The 22,753-nt window shown below is 53.9% G+C and overlaps 1 protein-coding gene across 8 annotated transcripts; it reads right to left on the bottom strand.

The window, feature by feature from the left end:
• Positions 1-297: 297 nt before the first annotated feature.
• Positions 298-11,793, bottom strand: KLF11 (Kruppel like factor 11). Of its 8 annotated transcripts, none has more exons than XM_038560763.1 (4): positions 11,639-11,793; positions 6,649-6,918; positions 4,271-5,234; positions 298-2,922 (listed from the first exon to the last, which is right to left on the bottom strand). In XM_038560763.1, exons 2-4 carry the CDS (start codon positions 6,907-6,909, stop codon positions 2,642-2,644), a joined length of 1,506 nt encoding a protein of 501 aa, XP_038416691.1. In that variant the 5' UTR covers positions 6,910-6,918; positions 11,639-11,793; the 3' UTR covers positions 298-2,641. The 8 variants fall into 8 exon arrangements, with proteins under 8 accessions (XP_038416691.1, XP_038416685.1, XP_038416689.1 ...); XM_038560757.1 differs by lacking the exon at positions 11,639-11,793 and adding an exon at positions 9,965-10,438; XM_038560761.1 differs by lacking the exon at positions 11,639-11,793 and adding an exon at positions 9,589-9,877.
• Positions 11,794-22,753: the final 10,960 nt, after the last annotated feature.

Raw genomic sequence — 22,753 nt, 5'->3', positions numbered from 1 at the left:
GAGCCTGGGCCGGGGGTGGGGCATGGGGGGTGGGGAGTGGGAGGAGAGACTCCCTCCCACGCCAGCTCTTGTCACAGGTTACCCAGCACACTCAGTCCCATCCTGTGACAACTGGACCGGTGTGAGAGGGGTCACACAGAGGCAGCCTCCTTGCACATATCTTTCATATAGAACCCTCCAAGGAATCTAAAGGGAGCCCCAGGAAACAGAGAGGAGGGTTAAGGAGGGCCCAACTCTTTTCTGAGAAGAGACTGGGTACATTCCGGTGCAGCTGAATAACATAGGACACGAGTCCGGTTTGCAAATCAAAAAAGGTTTATGGGATTCAAAGAAAAAAATTACATCACACATATTTAAATAATAAGTCAAAGTCTGTTACATAAAACGTAATTCCAAAACGTCTTAAATTTTATTACTGAAACTAACTAAAAAGGCTCAAAGTCAAAAAAGATCAGGCAATAAAGTGCACCGGGGGAGGCTGCCGCACGCGCCCTGCTCCTGACCCCCAGAGCCGCCGGCGGAGGGCCTCCGTGCTGAGATCACACCAGGCTTCTGGTGCCCAGGACAGTATTTTTCAGATGGAAACTCTCCCAATTTACGGTCTTTCAATCAACAAACGGGAGTCGTTTACAGAAGGTATTTCTATATCTAATCAGGAAATGGAAGTGTAAATCAAAACCATTTTTAACACATCTATTCTTTAGAAACACCACGCTCAGAGAATGAAGTTTAATGTGACAAGTAATCCAGTATTCAAAGACCTTGTATTATCCACCAGAACATTAGTCGGACCTCCAATATTTTGCATAATTAAGAAAAATATCCAAATTTAATGCCATTCAACAGCATATACATAGTCAGAAATGCTTACACTGATTTCAGGTATAAGTGGGAGAAAAGACTGGGCGGTGGAGAATGTGAGCTATATACATTTAATCACTGTTCTCTTGCAACTGTATCATCCCATGGCCTGCAGGGGAAACTCAACTACGAAGTGTCCAAAAATATTAAAGCCATCTAAACATAGAGCCAGCACTCAGACACGTATGTCGATTAGGAGCTGGTGCAACTTACTGGATATCAGGCGACACAGTGACTGACCAGGTGATGGTTACCATAAAACCTAATTGTATTTATTCCATATTTCAACCTCACCATTATTTTAATAAAAATAAACGTCAACAACTAAGACACAAAGACAAAATCTAAATACATATACAATAAAAACCCGTTCCCAGGCTCACAAAGCAGTGCAACATTCCTACGTTCCTTGCATGAGCTGTGCTGCCTGGATTCCCAAAGCCGCCCAACGCAAGCAATCTCAGTGGCTTCCTGGACCCTGGGGCTGCGGTCTCTGTAGAATTAAGACCAGAGATCACACGATTCAAAGTGGTACCATGGGTCTATTTTCTAAGCAGACTGCAAAACACCTCATTCCGAGTAATTTTGTTTAATCAATTTCCTTCAAATAAAATGAATGAAAGAAAAGCTGAGTAGTATTACTGCCTTTAGCGTTACTTACATTTCCTATAGTCCTTAACACTTAACAAATAAATGACATCCGAATATTGGAGCTGGACTCTCTGCATGTACACTTCACCTCAGACAAACTGTATTTTTAGTGGAAAGTTCCTCCAACCAATAAGGACATTTTCTTCTCTAAGATACTCTACCCACAAAACACTGTTAAGGCCACAGCAAAAGAAGTCAACAGACAATTAACAAAGTGGCTGGATTTGAGTGCTTACATTATCTTTTTTTTTTTTTGGTGTTTGAGGTACAAACAGGAAACTGAGTAGGTTGCTCTCAGCAGAGCAATGGCCCCCAAAGACACAGACACTCAGATCCTACGGCTCACTGTTCACCAGGTATTTCTCAGGTACTCTGAATGACCCTCTGGGGCACATTCTTCACAAGTCACACCATGGACATAGGTAAATGACTAGTTCTACTTAACCAAAATTTTAATTCCTCGGGCTACAGCCTTAAAGGAATTGTTGCTTGGAATTTCTTGAAAATGCTATGAAAAAGCTAAATGCAAATTCTTCCCCTCCCCCTCCCCCATTTAAGTAGCCCCTATTCAAACCAGTTCTGGTTCTAAAAAATTCTTAGATCTGAACAGCCTGATTACAGACTTGTGGGTTGTTGTTTTTTTTTTTTTATTTTTTTGGTGGCTGAAAAACATGTCAAATTTACTAAAAGTAGAGTTATTACGAAAACCATCTGAAAAGAAGACCATAAGATCACCTATCTAGGTGATTTGAATACCAACAATATAAATACTTTAATAAAAAACAGTATAAAAATTTGTACCCTGTCTCAGTTTTACAAAACATGAATAGAAAGGCTGTAAAAATCCAGATTTTGTAAACTTTATTGCCGAAACGTCGGTTTGAATGCTGGTGATTCAGATGATCAAATTTTCTTCCATTTCCTCAAAAAAACTTCTGAAACTACAAAAGATACTGAACAGGGTCCCAACCAAAAAGGAAAAGCTAACATACTTTCATCAGAACCAGCTCCCCACTTTCTCCTACCCCCTAATTTTTTTTTTTTTTTTTTTTTTTTTGAGAGAAAACCATCAGTTCCATTCCTGAAAAAATGCTTTGAAACTCCCATTGGCAATTCCCTGGCTGACCTTTCACACAGAGGCTGGCGTGCTTACTGGGGGGCTCCCAGGTTTCTCTGCTGAGGCAATTCTGTTCAGCTTGCCAACCTCTGCCTGCCAGCCCGGGATCTTCTTGGTAGTCATGTGGCGCCGGGCATGTTTTGTCAAGTGGTCACTGCGCATGAAACGCCGATCACACACCGGACACACAAACTTCTTCTCCCCAGTGTGAGTTCTTCGGTGGCGAGAGAGTTCGTCGGAACGAGCAAATTTTTTATCACAGCCATCCCAGTTGCAATTAAAAGGCTTCTCTCCTAAAAGGGAAGAAAACAGACACTAAAGAAAACGTAAATGCTCAGCACCTTATTGGAGGGGTTAACCCACGTCAGTTTTAAATTCCGTTCTTCAGGCCGACCTCCTAGTGGAACAGTAGCACGTCTTGACTCTAAATTCTGTTCTTCAAAATCTAAGAAAGCAATGTCCTGTTAACCTGGTATTGAGGTGTTCAAAAGTCAAGAAATCCTCTCCATTTCTTTTTGCCACACCTAAGATACATGTCAGGGCCCAAACCTGTCAAACGAATCTCACATTTCAAAAGTTTTTTGTTTTTTTTTAAGACCCATTTGAGAAAGGCAGCGAAAGCATGTGCACGGGAGAGGGGTAGAGAGTCTCAAGCAGACTCTGCTGGGCATGGAGCCTGATGCAGGGTTCAATTCCATGACCCTGAGATTGTGACCCAAGAGCTGGACACCCAACCGACTACACCACCCAGGTGCCCCTCAAAACATATTTTTAAATAAAAATAAATCTCTCATTGTTATAAGTTTGGGGCAGGGGGAAGATTCGTAAAAGGAATAATTCCTTCCCTCAAAAATAGAGCCCTTTATGGGCACCCATTGCTCTGATGCAGCCGTGACTGTCACACCTAAATACTAGACTCTGCTTCATCTGGTGAGTGGGAGCTGCCACGATTAGAGCGATCACGTGCTAACTAGAAACCATCAACCTGAAATGTATTTTTTTTTAAAGATTTCATTTATTTATTCACGAGACACACAGAGAGAAAGGCACAGGCAGAGAGAGGAGAAGCAGGCTCCCTGCAGGGAGCCCAATGCAGGACTCCATCCCAGGACTCTAGGATCATGCCCTGGGCCAAAGGCAGACTCTCAACCACTGAGCCACGAGGCGTCCCAACCTGAAATGTATTTTGGAAGACGACAGGAACTCCCTGCAGTCCAGCCCTTCCTACGCTGTATTCTACAACCCACTGTCACCCTCCTTTCCCTACAGTTACTCATGTTTACAGAATGTGAAGTGCACATTTTCTAAGATGCAAAAAGCCTGAGAAGTCTACTGCAACGTAAAGAGAAAATAACACGAGCATCACCCTAAAAATGTATCAAAGGACCACGAGCTTAGAACTACACTACATTTAACATACTGGGATGAGCACACGGCACATTCTAGAAAAAAGTGATGGGTGTACTAATGTGAACCCCAATCCCTACAAGACTATGAAGGCTTTTCAGAGCCAAAGAAAAACAGCCAGCTCTCCACCTTTTCCAGTGGTTCTTGTGTTTCCCTCCCACTCAAGGAAGGCTCAGGGTGCATTTCTTAAACACAGGATCTGGTGTCCCGATGCCCTACCTGCCGTGTACTCACCTGTGTGGGTGCGAAGATGGGCCTTGAGGTGGGAACTTTTGAAGTAGGTTTTCCGGCAGCCTGGGAAGTTGCAAATGTAATTTCTCCGTCGGGAAAAGTCTACCTGAGGGGCACAGTTTTGACCAGAGGCGATGAACACTGGAGCAGGGGCAAGGGGCAAGAACCTGGGACTCCCCACAGCCACTACACTGGATGAAGAGGTGGCAGGCTGGGGGAGGGCCACCTGGGGCAGAACCAGCATCACAGCTCCCTGAGGCACAGGGGGTCCCACGAACACAGGCGAGGGCACTGGAGCAGCATGGGGCAGGATGGGTTTGACGGTCCCTGCAGACACCTGGGGAGGAGGCTTCAAAAAAGCCGGTAACATGCCACTCTGTCCAGTCACAGGGATCATTTGGCAGAAGACAGGGGAACCGGAGACAGGGACAGAAATCAGAGGGGTGGCTTTCCTTGGCAAGTCACTTTCATAATTCTTTGGTGAGCAGGTTTGAATTGCGACAGGCCATCCTGCCTGCTGGCCTCTGTCAGCGAGCAGCAGGCCACCAGACTTGTGCAAGCAAGGCTGACACGACACCGGGTTAGTGTTCAGCAGATTGTCTGTGAGTTGTGTGTCCAGCAGAGCTGTGGTATGTCCCAACAACTGTGCTTCTCCTTCTGGGTCGACAGAAAGTTGGCATTCTTGAATGTGGGCAGCAGGAATGTGGCCAAGAGCAGGACTCCCTCCAGTATGGCGGATGACACTCGTCACCATGGGCCTGCAGGAAGGGCCAGGGGCTGGTTCCTGTGGCCCTGGCTTCAAACCAGGAAGGCCCCTCTCCACTTTCCTGCTTGGCACTTGGCCTGCCTCAGCGGAGGCTGGGGGGACGGCCGTGACCAAGCATGCTTTGGAATCAGTTACTTGGGCAGGAACAAGTGTCCCTGTCAATGGCTCCACAAGATCAGGGCTCTGAGGAGGAGTCATGCACTTAAAAAAACAAACAAAAACAAAACTGTGTGAAAAGGTTGTTTTGGTTAAATTTTAAAAAGGACTTACTTTGATCACAATGCCCCCAATGCCTTTAAAAACTATCTAGAAAAGACTCCTCTCAGCCTGCTCACAACAGCACCCCGTGGATTTCAAGTCTATGTGAGATACTTTACATTCCAGGCTTTTCCCCATTTCCTGATCTCTCCCAAACCAATCCACTTGCTTAGTTTTAAGAATGTCAGTGCCACCCCTGGGCTTGCACAGTTACCAAACTGAGCAATTAAGTATTAGGACCACAAATGAGAAAGCAAATTTATATTCAAAATAAGAGCTTTTCACAATATTTTTTGATTCTCATTTTTTTTTTAATTTTAAATCCCAGTGCTAATCATTCAACACACACATATCCAGTCCCTACTAGTATCCCTACCAGACACTAGTAAGAATGGGGCACCTGGGTGGTTCAGTGGTTGAACATCTGCCTTCGGCTCAGGTCATGAGCCCAGGGTCCTGGGATTCCTGCAGGGAGCCTGCTTCTCTCTCTGCCTATGTCTCTGTCTCTTTCTCTCATGAATAAATAAAATCTTAAAAAAAAAAAAAAAAAAAAAAAAACCAAACCTATCAGAATAATCCCCCAAAGGTCATGCTCTCACCAGTGGCTCTGCCTGAACCAAGCGTCTCCTGCAGCACCCAACAACTCCCACTTATTGTCAGCCTCCCTGTAGAAGAGCTGAAGCCATATACCTCCGCGAGGTGCTTGTACAATTCTCTCCACTGCCCACAAGTCCCTTCTCATCCCTCTTCCCACATCTGCTTTCCACATTCTCCTTCCAGTGCAAGCCTCTAGCCTAAGACAATCAGATTCTAATTTTCACTTCTGTTAGCCCATTCTCAACTTCTCCAAGCTGAGAAGCCATCTCTACCAGCCCTTGTGTAGCTCTAGCAAGTTAGGAAAACAAAAACCATGCTTGACTGGACCCAGCTCACACAAGTAGAAGTGGGTTGCTCCAGGGAAGCAGGGGCCAGTATTTCAACCCAGCTAATAAAGGCTGGTGCCAAAGCACAGGCTGTTTCTAGCTGCCACCCACGTATCCTGATCCCAGAATGGGTCATCTGGGGGGAAGCTAAGCCCCCTCTTTGCAATTCCCCAGAGAAGCAAGTACATTTTACCATCTCACATCAATCTGTAGGAGTCTTGTGAACATTTTAACCCTGTGGCTGCAAGCTATGATCTATTAATGGAAAGAACATATTTTCAGTAAGTAAGAGAAATTTTCGCCCTTAGGACCCACCTAGAGGAGGTTATACACTTGCCTACCAGCAGCCCGATGAACCCACCCATAAGTTCTTCAGCACATTTATTTAATATACTTCAGTCACTACACAAAATGTTCTCCTCCCCACTTCTTACCAGAGTTGATAATGAGTCGAAGTCCTTTGGTAGCTCAGGCGAGGCTGAGTCCACATGCACAGTGGTGGTGACATCCCCAGGGTCAGAAACAGGTGTGAGGGGTCTTATCTTTAATAGGTCACCTTTCTGGGATCTTTGACCCCAGGAGCTCATGCAAACAAGAGCCTCAACTGCTTCAATGTCATTCTGCTCCAAGATGCTGCATGTAGACCTTTCGCTATCATGCCTCTTCCTCTCCAGGATTGACTCACAGATGTCCATGATGTCCACCTGAAGGCGACACAACACAACGGCTTCTCAGTTCAGGGGAAAAGAGAGGGTAACCCCAATGGGAAAAACGGGTACACACACCAGGCGCCTGCACTATGCACTTTAACACACACACGATACTCCACGCACAACACAATCTGTATTCCAGGAAAACATGCCAACAGAACATTGATGACGATTTCACTTTTAAACCAATGTTCTGAAAAGTGAAGATGACTGGACTTGAATGGCAAGCATGGAAAACCCTGATATTGAAGAAAAGGTAAGTTTGTGTGTTTTCCTTTGGTAAATGATCAGTAAGACTTGAATCCCCCAGGTGTAAGCCAAAGTGGCCAGTGTGACACTGTCCAGCCAAGAGGAGAAACTGACACCAACTCTTCAGTTGGCTAAGAGGACACATGGTTCTTTAGAATTGGCAAAGCCACCAGAAGAGTGTCCCTACAGATGCATTTTTGCCAACTCTCTGAAGCACTCAGCACGGCCTTCTCAAGTCAGGGCATCACCATACACAGAAGTTTCCAGTGGCTCAACTCCATGGGTGCCAGGAAGTGGGGAGCTCATGCTGGTTGAGCCTTGTTCCTCAGACTGTGAGGAACACTCAGTAACTCCTTACTGCCACAAGGCTAGATAAGATAGAGAAGATAAGAATTTAAAAAATTTTAAAAAACCAGCACAGCCCAGGAAACAGATGTCCTTCCTGTGGGTCACACAGGTCCTTTTAGCAGGGGGAGGGATGAAGGGGAAGAAAAGCAACTGGAAGCAACGGATCTCTTCCCAAAGACCCTTTACATCTATGAGGATACACGTTTCCACTTGGCTCGCCCAAGCGCCAGGTCTCCCCCACTTCACGCCCGGAACGTAGCAGCCTTTGCAAGTGCAGCTCTGACCCAGCTTCTGTCTGCACCCCAGGCCTCGGAAGCCTGAGGTCACAGACATGGGGCTGCCGTCTGCCTGCTCGCTGGACCACCAGGGGCGCGAGGTCTGTTCTGGAGGCGCACAGGGCTCCCACACCTCTCTCAGGCCCTCAGGGTGCTCGAGTCTCCATGACCAAGGTCCTGGGTCTAGGCCGCCAACTCCCTGCAGCCCTCAGGCCCGACACCCGGCGGCCTGGGTGAGAAGAGAGCCCCACCTCAGCGCACTCAGCCCCCTCCTTGAGGGTGCCATCCCGCCAACCTGGCTAGCCTCGCCCCGTCCCGGTCCCTGAATACCCTCTGCATTCCAGCTTCGCCCGCCCCAACACCTTTCCAGTTTGGCTCCTCCCCCTGCGCAGGCCATCTCAGCCCCGCCCCTGCCCCGCCCCCCGCGTGCCACCTTCCCGCCAGCTTCGCCCCGCCCCTGCCCGGCCCCCTCGCCGCCCCCTGCCCCCCGGCGCGCCACCTTCCCGCCCGCTCCGCCCCGGCCCGGCCCCCACCCCTTCCCACCGCCCGCTCGCCACCCGCCGCGCGCCACCTTCCCGCCCGCTCCGCCCCGCCCCTGCCCAGCCCCTCCCCCGCGTGCCACCTTCCCGCCAGCTTCGGCCCCTGCACAGGCCATCTCAGCTCCGCCCCGCCCCTGCCCGGCCCCCTCTCCCTGCCCACCTTCCCGCCCGCCCCGCCCCTGCCCCGCCCCCTACCCCTTCCCACCGCCCGCTCGCCGCCCCCGGCCCCCGCGTGCCACCTTCCCGCCCGCTCGCCGCACCCCCGCCGCCCGCGTGTCGCTCTCCCGCCAGCCGCGCCCCGCCCAACGGCCGCCTCCTCGCACGGCCCGGTGACGTCATGGCTGGAAATAGCCCCGCGCCGGGAGCCGGCGGCCGCTGCGGAAACGCCAGACAAAGCTACGCGCAGGGCGGCGCGGGGCACACGCCCCCGGGCAGCCGGCGCGTCCCCGCGCGGCCGCTGCCCTTCCCGGCTCCGGAGCCCGCAAGGGCCCCCACCGGTGCGGACGCGGGTGCGGATGCGGCCGGGCCCCGCGCCCCCGCGCCCAGGCCCCGCACGGGCGGCACGTCCCCGCCTCGCCCCTCGTTCAGATGGGCGCTCACTCACCGCACGCGCGTCGCCCGCGCCCCCGGAGCCCGCGGTGTGCATGGTGCCGGCGGCCCGGAGGCAACAAAGCAGCCTCGGGGCGGGAGCTCGGCGCGCGGCTGCAGCCGCACGTGCCCCACGGGCGGCGGCCACCCGGAGCTGCTGCGGCCGGCGCGAGCCTCCGCCCGCCCGCGCCGCTCTGCCCCGGCGCGGCCCTCGCGGTGCGGGAGGGGCGGGGCGGCCGCGGAGGGAGCGGCCGCGGGGGCGTGGCGCGAAGGGAACCAAAATACACCGCGCCCCGCGGGGGCGGGGCCGGGCGCCCGCCAGCCAATCCGCGCGCGGCCTTTGCGCCGCCGGCCAATGGGCGCCGCGGGGCGCCGCGTGATCGGAGCCTGGCCGCGGCGTGATCTGGCAGGGCGGGATGCGGCACGTGTTTTGGTCGGAGTCGGGGGCGGGGCCTGAGGCCCTGGAAAGTAGGGGAAAGGTCCCGGCCGCCGCGGCGGCGGCAGCGCTGGCGGGAGCCCGGCTGGACGGCGGGGCGGCGCCCAGGGCCGGGGGAAGTCCCGGGGCCGGCAGGCTGGCGGGGCGCGGGGCGTGCTTAAGGGGGTCCCGCCCGCGGCCGGCCTGGTGCGGGCCCCGGACGTGGATCGCTCCCGCGCGGAGATCTCACCAGGTTTTGCTTGGTGGTTTGCGTTCCTTTATCTCTGGTTGGCTCCTAGGAGCGTATCCCTGATGGGGAGGAGTTTCGAAAGCGGGCTTGGCTCCAGGTGACGTTCCCGCATCCCCGGCTCCTTTCTGCGGGCGCCCAGAGCCCAGTCTGCCTTTGACGCTCCTTCCCAGGCAGCTCTGGGCTCGTTTCCACTCTCTTAGGCAGGGAGAGGGTGAACCAAGACCTGAAAGGTGCCTGGCGACACCCTCCCATTCTTCCCAGACACCGTGTCAGCATCGCCCCCTCCAAGAAGTCCTCTGACTTGAATGAGAGAGAGACCCACTGGCATCTTTCTCCCTCCCTGTACTTGAGTTGCCCTTGCCTGGGTGTGGCTTACCCACTTCTGCAGCTCTAAGTTCTTGCAGGCTGTGTTTACTTGTACCCCTACAACCTGCAGCCCCACCCCCACCCCCGTGGGACAACACTTCATCCACCCACAGGGCGCACAGTTGCTGAGCTGAGATACGGGGTTGGTGCAGCGGAGGGGCAAAGGCCACGGGGAGGAGTCCTCAGCCCTAAAAGCAAATGACTGGGAAAGCGGAGGATCCCATCCCTGCACTGTGGAGACTGTGCTCTGAGCTCTAGAAGCCCAGGGCCCAAGGGACAGGCCACAAGAGCATGCAGGGCTTCCCCTTTCTGCTAGTAAAGCAGTGGGTGAGGCCCAGGGGTCTATGCACTGCCCCTCCCCGCAGGCCTGCTCTGGTGGGGTAGGGTGGGGGGTAAAATAACTCCTCTCCGCTTCTCTTTCCGCCCCTTCCCGGCACCTTTCATGATCTGTCGCTTTTCAATTTTAGTTATTTGTTAATAAGCTCCCCGCCAGAAGGAACTCTCCCTAGGCTAGGGAGTTTATCTGAGCCACTCTGAAGCCCTGGTGCCTGGCCCAGTGCAGGCACACAGTTGCCATTGGTTGAATGAGCGAATAAAGGCAAACACGGCTCCCTCCCAACCCCCGCCCACGCCCCACCCAGTCAACTTGGACATCCTGCAGACACCTCTAATTCCATGTCCTTGACACTGAACTCACAGTCTATCTAGATCTGGACTTCTCCCCTCTGGAAAGGGCATCACCAGATACCCAGAAACTTTACCCAGAGATCAGAGTCACCTGGACTCTTCCCTTTCCTGCACTTGCTTCCCTTTGACAATTCCTTCATGTCCTTCTCCTTCCTAAATATCTTTCACGTTACTAGCGCCTTCTATCACCCACTCATGCCCCAGCCCAGGCCACCATCCTCTCTCACTTGAGTTGTTGCCAACTGCCTCCCAGCACATCTCCCTGCCTCCGGCCTCACTGCTGACCATCCGCCACCCTTCATCTCACTGCTAGAATGATCTTCTCAACGTAGAGATGGTACCAGAATGGTATGAAAACTCACAGCTGGAAGCGAAGTAGTTCCAAGACTGAACCTCACTTCTTAGGCAAGAGTCCATGACTCTGCATAACTGCCCCAGGCCAGAGCTTTCTGCATCATGCTGACTAGTTCCCCAAATCCCTTTTCATGCCTCCGTTGCTCCAGTACAGAACTCTGTGCCTACAGTCCCCAGCCCCACGTTGGGTCAAGTCACCCTCTTCTGCTTTGCACATGGTGTGCCTTATGCACAGCACATGGCAACCCTTCTCTCCTTTGACTGTGAGACTGTGACTCCTCAGTGAAGCCCTCCCTAACTTCCCTACAGCAGGAAGACAACTCAGCAGAATGCCAAGTGCAGGGCCTGGAAGTCAGACCTGGATCCAAACCCCAGCCGTGCCAGTGTGGCCAAGTCATGCGGCTGGAGTGTCTCCGTAGAATAAGAGATGGCAGCTGCTCGCTGTGAGCCTGGAACATGAGCTTCTCTACATCAGGCTCTGCGCTTGCTCCCCAGACAGCAGGAATATCTGGAAACTTGGGCAGCAGGCAGGCCCAGGGCTCTTCAAGCAGAAGGCTCTATCCTTCCCTTGTCTAGCCCATGTGACCAACAGACAGACAGACAGGTCTTTGCTCATGCCAGTCCCTCCTTATTCCTCTCTCACCTCTACCCAGATACTGCTTCTCCACGAAGCCTTTCTTCACACACATACATGCACGCGAGGCTGTGGTGACACCAAGCCCTGGATGCTGGTCCCACGTGGCATCAGAGGGATAGTGGCATGTTTGTAAACCTAAGACAGCTACAAGTCATTCATTCACTGGGAGACATCACTGAGGCCATCATCGGCACCAGCCCCTACAGGCTCAGATGGGTGTGGACAGACTGGATGTGGGCACACACAATGGCCACTGACCAGACTGCCACCATAGTCCATTGTGACCTTCCAGAATCTGTGCATGTGCAAACATGCCCTTGCACGACAGTCTTCGTGCTTCTTCTGAACCCTGTTTGGTCATTTCCAAGAAATAAATCTCATGACTTGTAAGGGTTGAATAATGTTCCATTATATGAATGTATCCTAACTTACTTAAGCACCCCTGGTTAAATCAGCAGGGTGTTCAGGTTAATTCCAGCTGCCAGGACGTGATGTCCGAGCATAGCTGGCCCATGTACAAGGACATCTACAGGATCGCCTCCTACAATTGGAATGGCTGGGTCAATTGTCCCAGCATTTCTTCTCTGCCCTTTTTCCTTTAGATAAACTCCAGTGAAATACAGTACAGATCCAAGAAAATGTGGAAATGAAAGGGTACAACTCACTGAATTTGCACAAGGCACACACTTGATGTCACTGGCACCTGGATCAAGAAACAGAATATCCTAGAAGCCCCACCCTGACCCCAGCTAAGACAATCCCTATCATGGCTTCTAACACCAGAAACTTTTGCATATTTTGAAACTTGTACAGAGAGAATGCTTTGGTTCTCTTTTGAGTCTGGTATGTAGTTGTGTGTAGTTGGAATTATTGTATTCTTGTTGCAGAATGTGCCATGATGCATTGGCCCATTCTTCTGTGGACTTCAGGATTGTTTCCAACCTGGGGCTGCTGGGAATACGGCTGCTGTAACCCTTTGGATACATGAGTACGTGCATTTTAAATTTAGAAAGATGGTCATGTTTTCCTGTAAACGTGAACTCGTGCCAATTTATCCCACCAACAATGGACTGCAAAGCCAGTCCCTTATTTCTTCACTAATCCTGGGCCTTCTCAAATTTTCTGACCTTTACTGAGCTAAGTGGAAAAAATGAGAGCTCATACTATCATATTGCATTTCTCTGATGGGAGTTTCCTTCTGAGTTTTTCATATGTTTAGAAGCCATCTTGATTTCTTTTTCCGTGGACTTTGGAAGGAATTTTAAATGACAGTACAGAAACTTGAGCATGTTTATATGCTGAAGACAAGGGGCCAGTGGAGAAAAGTGAATGATGCAAGACAGACAGGGGTTGGGAGGACGGGGGGAGGGGGTGAGGGAAGTGTGTTGGGGAGGGCCAGGGGGACACGCGACAGGAAAGTTGGCCCTGAGCAGGATGAAGGGCTTGCCTTGTGGGAGAACATGGGAAAGGAGAGGAAATGGCTGGAGATCCAGGATGATTCTGGGATGGAGAAGATAGAAGGCCCAGCCAAGGTGTTTATGTGTGACCCGCCTTCCTGGTGATGTGGGAGCTGTCCCTGGGGAGCAGGCCCTGGTGGGATGAGAAAGATTTGGAACAGACTCAGACAGTGACAGTGATTGCCCGCCACCCTGAAGTCCCAGTCATAATGGTGGAGTGACCCTGGACCAAGAATTAGGCTCTTGTCCTAGCTCCAGGGATTAAAGTGCTGGGTCACCTGGGGTGGGCCTCTTCCTCATCTTTGAGCTCAGTTATCTGACTCAGCTCTGTGATTCTAATCAGTCCCAAACTATGATCCAGTTCATTGCCATGGTTTTGTTGCATTTTTTTCCTCACCTAGCAAAGTACAATTTAAGGACTATCGTTTATTACAGAGATTATATCCTCTTAATTTTTTTCTTGTTAGAATGTCCTGAGTCTTAGGAAGAGGTAGTGAAAGCAGATGGTACAGAATGCCTTAACCTGTGAAAGCAAAACATTGGCAGCTCCCCAGATTTTTTCTGAAGTTTTATGGTCAGTGAAATGCCCAAATGTGGGAATCTGTAGGCTAGATGTTTCCAGAGGCCCATTCCATCTCTGACAGCCAGGATTCTACAAGAGCTGGCTGGACTCCTTTCCATGTTGAACCAGGAGGAGCTGATTTCAAAGCGAGATCAGAAACAGGTGGTTGGAGGGGCGCCCGGGTGGCTCAGTCGGTTAAGCATTTGCCTTCAGCTCAGGTCATGATAGCAGGGTGCTGGGATTGAGCCCCGAATCCGGCTCCCTGCTCAGTAGGGAGCCTGCCTCTCCCTCTCCCTCTGCAGCTCCCCCTGCCTCTGCTCTCTCTGTCAAATAAGTGGATACAATCTTGAAAAGAAAGGAAGAAATGAACAAACAGGTGGTTGGAGCTGACTCCACTGCACTCTGGCCCCTGCCTGGGTGCAGCCGAGATGCAAAGACCCACGGCCAGCAGACCCATTCCTCCTCCTGACCCTCAGCACCTCTCCCATGGGGCACTGACTGGCAGTCCCAGGCCTTGCCAGCTTTTGAGGGTTTCAGCTTTGGCCAGAGCCCAGCTGTGCAACTCAGAGCAGCAAAGCAAAGCAGGCAGGGGGCAGGGTGGAGGTGCAGGTGGAGCTGACGTGAGGGGGAGACCTGGCTCCCGTGGGCCCGGGTCCGATCCTCCTCTCTTCCTCCTGGGTTGGGCTCACTGGCTGGAAGCCACACAAGGACCAGAATGTGCTGCAGACCGACTAGCTGGTTGACTGTGGTCTGGTTTACTAAGCGACTTACCTCATTGCTGACTGATGAGAAGATGGATTAATGAATCACCAACCCATACAATCTCCCATCTGTTGGGTAATCGATCCACCAACCTGGCAGTGGGTGTCTGTCACCCCTAATGCCTTAGGGCCCCTGTCCCTCTAGCCCTGCCAGGGTGCTGGCACTGGGGCAGCAGAGGGGCTCGTAGGGGCAGCTGAGGCACACATCATCCTAAGCAACCCCTTCATTTTACAGATGGGGAAATTGAGGCCATTTTACAGATGGGGAAATCGAGGTATAGTCTATGTGGAACCACTTTGCTCAGAAGAGAAATAATAATGATGTCTGATGCACTTGAGTTATAAAAAAGGTTCAGCTCAACAGATGTTAATTAGGTACCAAATATGAGTCAAGAATTGTGCAAGGTGCCAGCTCTTCCTCCCTTTTAATCCTCTGGTTTGGCCCCATTTTACAGTGAAGAAACCAAGAGCTACAGAGGTGGAGCCACCTGCCTGTCTGGTGCTGCTGGTGCCATTTGTGCCACGGCCCATCTCCTGGACTTGAGTCCAGGGCTTCTTTTTATGGACTCTCTGGCAAACAGGCAGTAAGAAGACAGGGGAGTCCCTGTAAGTGGGCCCAGGTGACAGGAGGCGCTGCTGCAGCTCCCACCAAACACAAGGGGATGGCTGGATCTCGCCCCTCCAAGGGAGCGGGTGAGGAAGTAGGTGGTGCCTGGTCATGTCCTCCTGTGACTGTGTGTCTCCAGGCTGGAGCACAGCCTATATATTATGCCTTCAAACCTTCCAAGAGGGAGAACCAGTTTGTACCTATGGGTCAGGTCCCCAGGCTCCAGAAGCAAAGCCATGTGGGCCTCAGGCTGCAGCTTTTGCCAAAGGAAAGCCTCAGGATGGGTCCCCTGGAGGCTTCTTTGCAGGGGGGCCTTGAGAGCCCAGGCGCGATATAGTCTCTTGTTTTGGGAAGGAGACCCCTACTGTGTGCTGGGTGCTCCAGGACCACAGAGGAAGACCAACTCTTGCCCTTGAGGCTCCACTTGGCGAGAGAAACCGATCCACAAACAAGGGAATGTACTATCCACCAGGCGCCTGCTGGAGGCATGAGTGCAGGCGGAGCAGAGGAGTCCTGGCTCCCTCCGCCTGCAGAGCTGGGGAGAGTAGTCCGGCACGATTTCCCCCAGGAGCTGTCATCGGAACTAAGGAGCCAGTGGGTGGTAGACATCTGAGGAACGGAGGGGACGTTTTAGTGTTGATGACACACCGTGTCCACATTGCACACACAATGGGTGCCCGAGAGAGTGAAAAGGCCTTGGGAAGAGACCTTTGAGAGTATCCACGCCAGCTGTCCTCACACGAAGCAGCACCAGAGTTCCCTGGAGGGAGTGTTGTTAGAACACAGACTGCTGGGCTCAGGAGGTCTCGGATGGGGTCTGAGAATTTGTGTTTCTAACAAGTTCCCAGATGTTGTTGACACCACTCTTCTAGGGCCCCTGCTGTAAGAACCACTGATACAGTCCAACCGCCTCATTTGGGGAAGAGAAACAGACCCAGAAAACAGAGGCATCTTGTCCAAAGTGTACACAGAGAAGCTACTAGAACCCACACCTCCAGACTGACTTACCAGCTCGGTGCCCTCCACCAGGTGGTAAGGCCCCCTAGATGGATGCTCCAAGGCTGCTGTCCTGGGGAAAGCCCAACAGAAAGCCTTTGGCGGCCGATGTGGCCCTGGACAACAGCACAAACTACCCGCTGGCCTGGGAGGGCGACGATCCAAGTATCCCCGTGGCCACCCAGCCCGCCTGCCTGGCCACCTGCCTGGAGCTGGGTAGGCTGCCAGCACGGCTTCTGCAATCACCCAGGGCAGGCCTGGCCGCAGCCTGGACAGGCAGCGGGGCCAGCGGGGCGGCGGGAGAGGAGCATCTCCCGGGGAACTCGTCCCGCCTTCCTGCCCAGGGCCTCCCAGAGCTCTCCATGGCCAGCAGCACCAGCAGAGGTGGCACTCGGCCCCCTGAGGCCCCCCTGGCAGGAGGCAGAGGGAAAGGCAGTGAAGCGGCTCCCAAACCTGGAGCCCTGAGCGCTTGCTGCTCCCAGCTCTGCTGACGCCCTGATGACGGAGTGGAGGCCCAGAGAGGGACCCAGGCAAGGTGCCCAGGCAAGGTGCCCGGGACAAGTCGGGGCGCGAGGGTCTGTCCCACTTCCCGCTCCTGCCCTCCGGGGAGCACCAGGCTGAGCCTCTGGCCGGCTGCCCTGTTCCTGTGGCCCTGCTGGCCTGGCCCTGACCTGCCGTAGGGTTGGATTATAACTCTTTGCGGAAGATGCCCCGGCCCAGGGCTGAGAGTGGCAGAAGCAGGAGCCGGCTGGCTGGCCCCACTGCCAGCTGCTTGCCCGGCCACCAAGAGACTGGTGGTGGGGGCCCCAGCTAGCTGTGCTACCCCCTCCACCCAGGCTGCCATCCGTCCCCCTCTTCGGTGTCCCCATGGGGCGTCTCTTCACTCACATTTACCATCATCACCATCTTCTACTTGTCTCTACCCTGAACTGGAAGCTCCAGCCACTCTGACTGGAGAGCAGGAGGGTGTTGACCGGGCTCACTCTTCACCAAGAAGTTAGCGACCCGCCTAGCCGAGATGAGCTTAGGAAATGCCTCACGCCCTGATTTGTCCTGGGCACCTTGCCTGGGTCCCTCTCTGGGCCGGTCCGCTCTGGCATCAGGGCATCAGCAGAGCTGGGAGCAGCAAGCACTCAGGGCTCTAGGTTTGGGAGCCGCTTCACTGCCTTTTCCTCTGCCTCCTGCCAGGGGGGCTTCCGGGGGCAGGAGTGACACCTCTGCTGATACTGCTGGCCACGGAGGGCGCTGGGAAGCCCTGGGCAGGAAGGCAGGAGGGACTTGATGGAGGCAGTTATCAAGACAATGGCCTGGGGGTTTGCTGTGTTGCAGAGCAGGCATGTTCCTGAGGAAGCCTGGTGCTCTGCTAGCCACTGGGGAGGGATGCGTGTGACACAGTTCCTGCCCCCATGGAGTTCAGTCACCACCTGGGTGATCTTGAGCAGGTTGCTTAACTTCTCTGAGCCTTTTTCCTTATCGGTCAAAGAGGGATAGTAAAAATATCTACTTAGAGGAATGTCATGGGACGCCTGGGTGGCTCAGTGGTTGAGTGTCTGCCTTTGGCTCAGGGTGTGACCCCGAGGTCCTGGGATCGAGTTTCACATTGGGCTCCCCGCAGGGAGCCTGCTTCTCTCTCTGCCTATGTCTCTGCCTCTCTCTCTATGTGTCTCTCATGAATAAATAAATAAAATCTTTAAAAATAAAATAAAAGCAAAAAATAGAAGAATGTCATGAGGATTAAATGAGGTGATGTTCCTATAAATTCTTGGCAGAGATGCCTACCACATCCCAATTACTCAATAAGTAATGACCCCAAAACTGTCCTGTGATCAGAGGCTCACAAGGAAAGTAATAGTAACGATGTGGTCTGATAGGTGCAACAGGAGAGGAACGTATGGTGGGCAGTGCTGTTTAGCTACTCAGCTCTAAGGTTCTCCAAAGAGGAGATAACTCAAATGCATCGCAATTAAGCAAACAGGAGGGAAGGGACAGTTGTCTGGTACAGAAGAATCCCAGTAATACGTAGAGAGAACCCCCTCCAGGGAGTGGAGCTTCAGTCTTCTCCCCAGAGTGAGGGCTGGACTTGGTGCTTCTAACACAATTTAGAAAGGGAAACCTGGGTTTCTCAGTGGTTGAGAGTCTGCCTTTGGCTTGGGTCATGATCCTGGGGTCCTGGGATTGAGTCCCACATCGGGCTTCCATGAGGAGCCTGCTTCTCCCTCTGCCTGTGCTCTGCCTCCCTCTCTGTGTCTCTCATGAATAAATCTTTAAAAAAAAGGGGGTGGGGGACAGGTAACTTCCCTAGAGGCGAGAGCTGATAGACATGACCAAGCCCAGGGGGCAGGGGCTACCCTCACCGGGGCTCAGGTGTGTTGATGTTATAAACCCCTGAGGACACTTCGACCCTGTGTGATTCCTCCTGAATTCCACAACCCTGGTCGAATCATGAGCATTGTCGGACAAACCCAAATCAAAGGACACTCTACAGAATGCCCTGACTCTTCAAAGGGGTCAAGGACAGACCGAGCAACCAACCTAGATGGGAGGAGACTAGAGAGCATGAGGATGACTGTGTTGTGGTCCCTTGACAAGATCCGGAAATCGTGAGAGGGCACTGGTGGGAGAACTAGTGAGAACTCCGAATAAGGTCTGTGGTGTGGTCTGTAGTGTTGTCCCAGTGTTGATTTCTGGGTTCTGACCCTGGCATGTAAGATGCTAGCACTAGGTTGGGGGGAGGGTGTGCCAGGACTCTCTGTACTATCTTGGCAACTCTTCAGTAAATCTAAAATCATCACCAAAAATGTGGTTAAGTAATGCACTGTGAAAAATGCCTTGGAGCAGGTTTTCCAGGCAGGGTGTGTGTGTGCGCACACGTGTGCATGTGCAGGTTGGGGAGTGGTACTTGTGTGCAGAGTGGCCATGGAGACTCAGGGGAGCCATGAGCGTGGCTGGGTCTGTGTGCGAGGGGGTCCTGGGAGGCAGGCAGGGTAGCTAGGGGCGCAGGCTCCGGGAAGCCACAGTGAGGAGTTTGGATTTCCAGGGAAGGGATGTGTTGTGCCAGCCAGAGCTGACAGCCCAGCTCTCGGGGGAACTGAACGGATGCTTGAGGTGCTCCATCAGCAGCCATCAAGTCCCTCGGCCACTGAGCCCTCCTGCTCCTGAGACGTAAGGGAATAGCTTCAAGTGCTCAAGTACAACCCTTGTCCTGGTTGGAAACCCACATCCTTCTCAGCACCATCAGGGACCTCCAGGGCCACATCCCTCCCTGCTCGTGCAGATTCTTCCTTCTTTCCTCATCGCCTGGGCCTAGAGTCCTCTTGGACCAGCCTGATCCTTCACAGCCAAGCACATGGACACATGTCACAAAGGTCACAAAGAGGAGGGGGTACAAGTGAAGGCTTAACACAAAGCAGAATGATCCTGTCATAAAAGCCCGAGTCCTTGGGGCACCTGGGTGGCTCAGTCGGTTAAGCGTCTGACTTTGATTTGGGCCCAGGTGCTGAACTCAGGGTCCTGGGATCGAGCTCTGCATCAGGTCCCTGCTCAGGGAAGAGGCTGCTTGAGATTCTCTCTCCGTCTCCCTCTGCCCCTCCCCCAGCTTGTGCGTACACACACTCTCTTTCAAGTAAATAATCTTTTTTTCTTGTTTTTTATGATTTTATTTATTTATTCACAGAGAGAGGCAGAGACTCAGATATAGGGAGAAGCAGATTCCCTGCGGGGAGCCCGATGTGGGACTCGATCCCAGGACCCCGGGATCATGACCCGAGCAAAAGGCAGACGCTCAACTGTTGAGCCCCCCAGGTGTCCCTCAAAGAAAGAAAAGCCTGAGTCCTCCATCCTCCAGGAGCTGCTCTCCATAGGCAGTGCCCCCATGTCTCTCCTCCCCGCTTCCCAAACCCCGACCCTCTCCAACCCCACAGGGCTCAGGCCCCGGGGCCCTCTCTACAACCAGTGACCCACAGACCTAGGCAGGTCTCTCCTCCAGGAATGGTTCAGCGGCCAGCTCCCGGACAGACGGCCTTTCCTCCCGCTACACGTGAATGGGGAAGGAGGACGACAGACCTCCCCCCCAGACGGCCCCCGAGGGGCGAGCTCCCCGGCAGGAGGCCTACCTGAGCCAGGCCGGGCAGGCGCGCACCAGGCCTGAGAAGATTGCTGCCTTGTGGGGTGGGCTGGCTGCCTCGTGGGGTGGGCTGGCTGCCTCGTGGGGTGGGCTGGCTGCCCCATGGGGTGGGCTGGCTGCCCCGTGGGGTGGGCTGGCCGCTGAGGCCCCGAGCCTTGGGCAGTTCTTGCCAGAACAGGGGAGCGCCAGCAGCCGGCCTCCCTGCCCCTGGCAGCCCCCCGCCCAACGGGTCCCTTCCTCTGGCCTGAGCTCCCTCTGCGTCTGCCACGGCCGCGCACCGGGTCCTAGCTGGGTCCCTCCATCCCGGCGTCTGCGCCAACCAGCGAGCAGGGCCCAGCGGTCATTCGGACGCTCAGGGCCCCCCACCCCGTGCCCGCCGAGATGGCAGCCCCGAGGGCTGGCCAAGGTCCAGGGAGGAGGCCCAGGGCCCTTGTCAGTAGCTAAGGGCCCTGGGGCTCCCCTGGCCGGATCGGTCAGCGTGCATAGGTCCCCGCCTCCCTGGCGTTGGGAAGCCACCTCAAGGCCCAGCAGGAAACACTAACTTGCCGGCAGCCTCCCGGGCCCTTCCCCCTCTCCTGCTCCCGGGCAGCGGCAGCACGTCGGGCCTCCCTTACCGGGGCTTCCTGAGGCCTCCGGCCCTGCTGGCGCCTGGAGAGCCTGGTGCCTGGGCCCAGGAGGAGGCCCGACGTGCCGGGTGACGCAGCCGGGTGACACAGCCTCCTCGCCCCCGTGGGAGGACAGCTTCCCAGAGGCCGGAGTCCCTGACCTGAGCGGTCCCCGCGGGAAGCCTGACTTTGTCCAGGTGGGAACCCCTGACCTCTGCTTTGTCCGATCCCCAGGCCTGACCCCAGGGCTCAGGCAGGAGTTAGGGGCTGTGCACGCTCGGGCTGTAATGGTGTCCCTCACGCACAGATTTACAAAGCACTTCTCCTTCATCACCCCCTCCTGGTCACAGGTGGGGACATCTCCACGGCGAGCGAAGGAAGGAGGCTGAGAGAGGCCAGGCGGTTCAGCCTGGGAGGGGCTCTCGTGTGTCCCAAGTGTCCAATTCCGTGGTGCTCTCCATGTAGGGTTGCTGGGAGAACCTTGCAGCTGGGCACACTTGTCTTCACCAGGCCTTTAGGGTCAGGGGCTAGGATGGCGTGCCCCTCAGGGTGGGCCACCAATGCGCCTGGCCAGCCATTCAGAACAGTGGCCGGGGGATGAGTCGTGGAGGAGCACCCAGCAGGGCTGGGCACAGGCTGTGCAGAAGAGGACACGGGCGGGGGATTTAGAGCCCGAGGCAGATGGCTCTAGACAGTGGCAGGCTGCTCCTGTGTCACCAGCACCACCTGGTAGAAACAGCCTCCAAGGCATGTGGGCTGGTCCCCCGATGCCAGGCTGACTCTCAGGGAGTGCATGGGGGTCCCCCAGAGGGTTAGTAGGGCAAGATTGCTGAGTGGCCAGGGGGTGTCTGTCCTTCCTCAAGATGGACCAGTGATGCCACCTGCACGGATGCAAAGGTGACCGGCTATGACTCGTGCGTACTTCCCACATGTGAATCCAGACCACCTCTGTTCCCTCTGCCACGAGGACGGGGCACCCTCAGAGGCAACACCAGCTACTTGCTCCTTGAAACACCGAGCAGATCTTCTCCATCAGTGCCAGGTGGGACGCGGCCTCAAGGTAATGCAGACAAACGTCCCTCCGGAACCTTTAGCATAACACGTGTGGACACTGATAAAGCTTCAGACTCCGACGTTGTCACTCCTACTGTGAGGAGTAGGAACGATACGAATACTAATAGACAGTAAACAAAAAGTTAATCATATTCCCCACTATTTGTCACACGAGGTGCACCTGTCACTGTCGGCACACTTAAAAAAAATTATTTAAGAGAGAGAGTGAACGAGAGAGGGAGAGCGATCACAAGCAGGGAGGAACAGAGGGAGAGGGGGAAGCAGGTCCTTGTTGTGCAGGCAGCCGGAGGCAGGGCTCGATCCTGGGACTCCAGGATCATGACCTGAGCCGAAGGCAGACGCTTCACCCACTGAGCCCCACAGGTGCCACAGGGCACGTGCTGACTTTGCCTCATAGGTGCAAATGACCCCCATCTTACAGAGGACGAGGAAGTTGGGGAAATTGCCCCAAAATCATGCAGCAGGTTGGGGGTGGTGCAAGCCCTGCCTTTTGCCTCCCACCCCGGCCCCCCGTTTCCTCCAGGCCCACACTGAGCGTGCCCACCAAGCCATCATGCACTGTGGCCTGGGAATTCCTGGGTTAGACCCTTAAATGGTGTCTGGTTGTGGCTGGTCCAATTGAAGATTTGTTTTAGTAATTTATGTAATAATTCAAATAAATGCGAATATCATTATTGCAAAAGCAATCGTCCTCATTATACAAAAGAGAAAGACACAGAAATGCACATAAAAAAATACAATTTCTCTTCTCCCTCCCCCTCTCTGCCTTTCCTCAGTTTCTCTCTCCCTGCGCTCACGCTGTGGACAAACAGCACAAGTCTTCCCCGCTTTCCAGCAACCTCCCTGGGACCCTAATCAGTGCCAGGCTTTTTTCTATATGTAAACACACACATGTGCACACGTGCATGCACACACACGTATGCACAAGCCCGCGTG

Source organism: Canis lupus, chromosome 17 (assembly GCF_011100685.1).
Source record: "Canis lupus familiaris isolate Mischka breed German Shepherd chromosome 17, alternate assembly UU_Cfam_GSD_1.0, whole genome shotgun sequence".
Taxonomy (NCBI): domain Eukaryota; kingdom Metazoa; phylum Chordata; class Mammalia; order Carnivora; family Canidae; genus Canis; species Canis lupus.
This window is presented reverse-complemented; position numbering and strand designations above follow the sequence as displayed.

Excerpts from the sequence above, each read along its gene's own strand:
- KLF11 (XM_038560756.1), bottom strand. The coding sequence starts at position 7,854 with ATGTCTGTGACCTCAGGCTTCCGAGGCCTGGGGTGCAGACAGAAGCTG. Across the intron at positions 6,919-7,707 it reads AAACGTGTATCCTCATAGAT|GTGGACATCATGGACATCTG; the intron begins GTAAAGGGTCTT and ends TGTCGCCTTCAG. Across the intron at positions 5,235-6,648 it reads TCGACTCATTATCAACTCTG|TGCATGACTCCTCCTCAGAG; the intron begins GTAAGAAGTGGG and ends TGTTTTTTTAAG.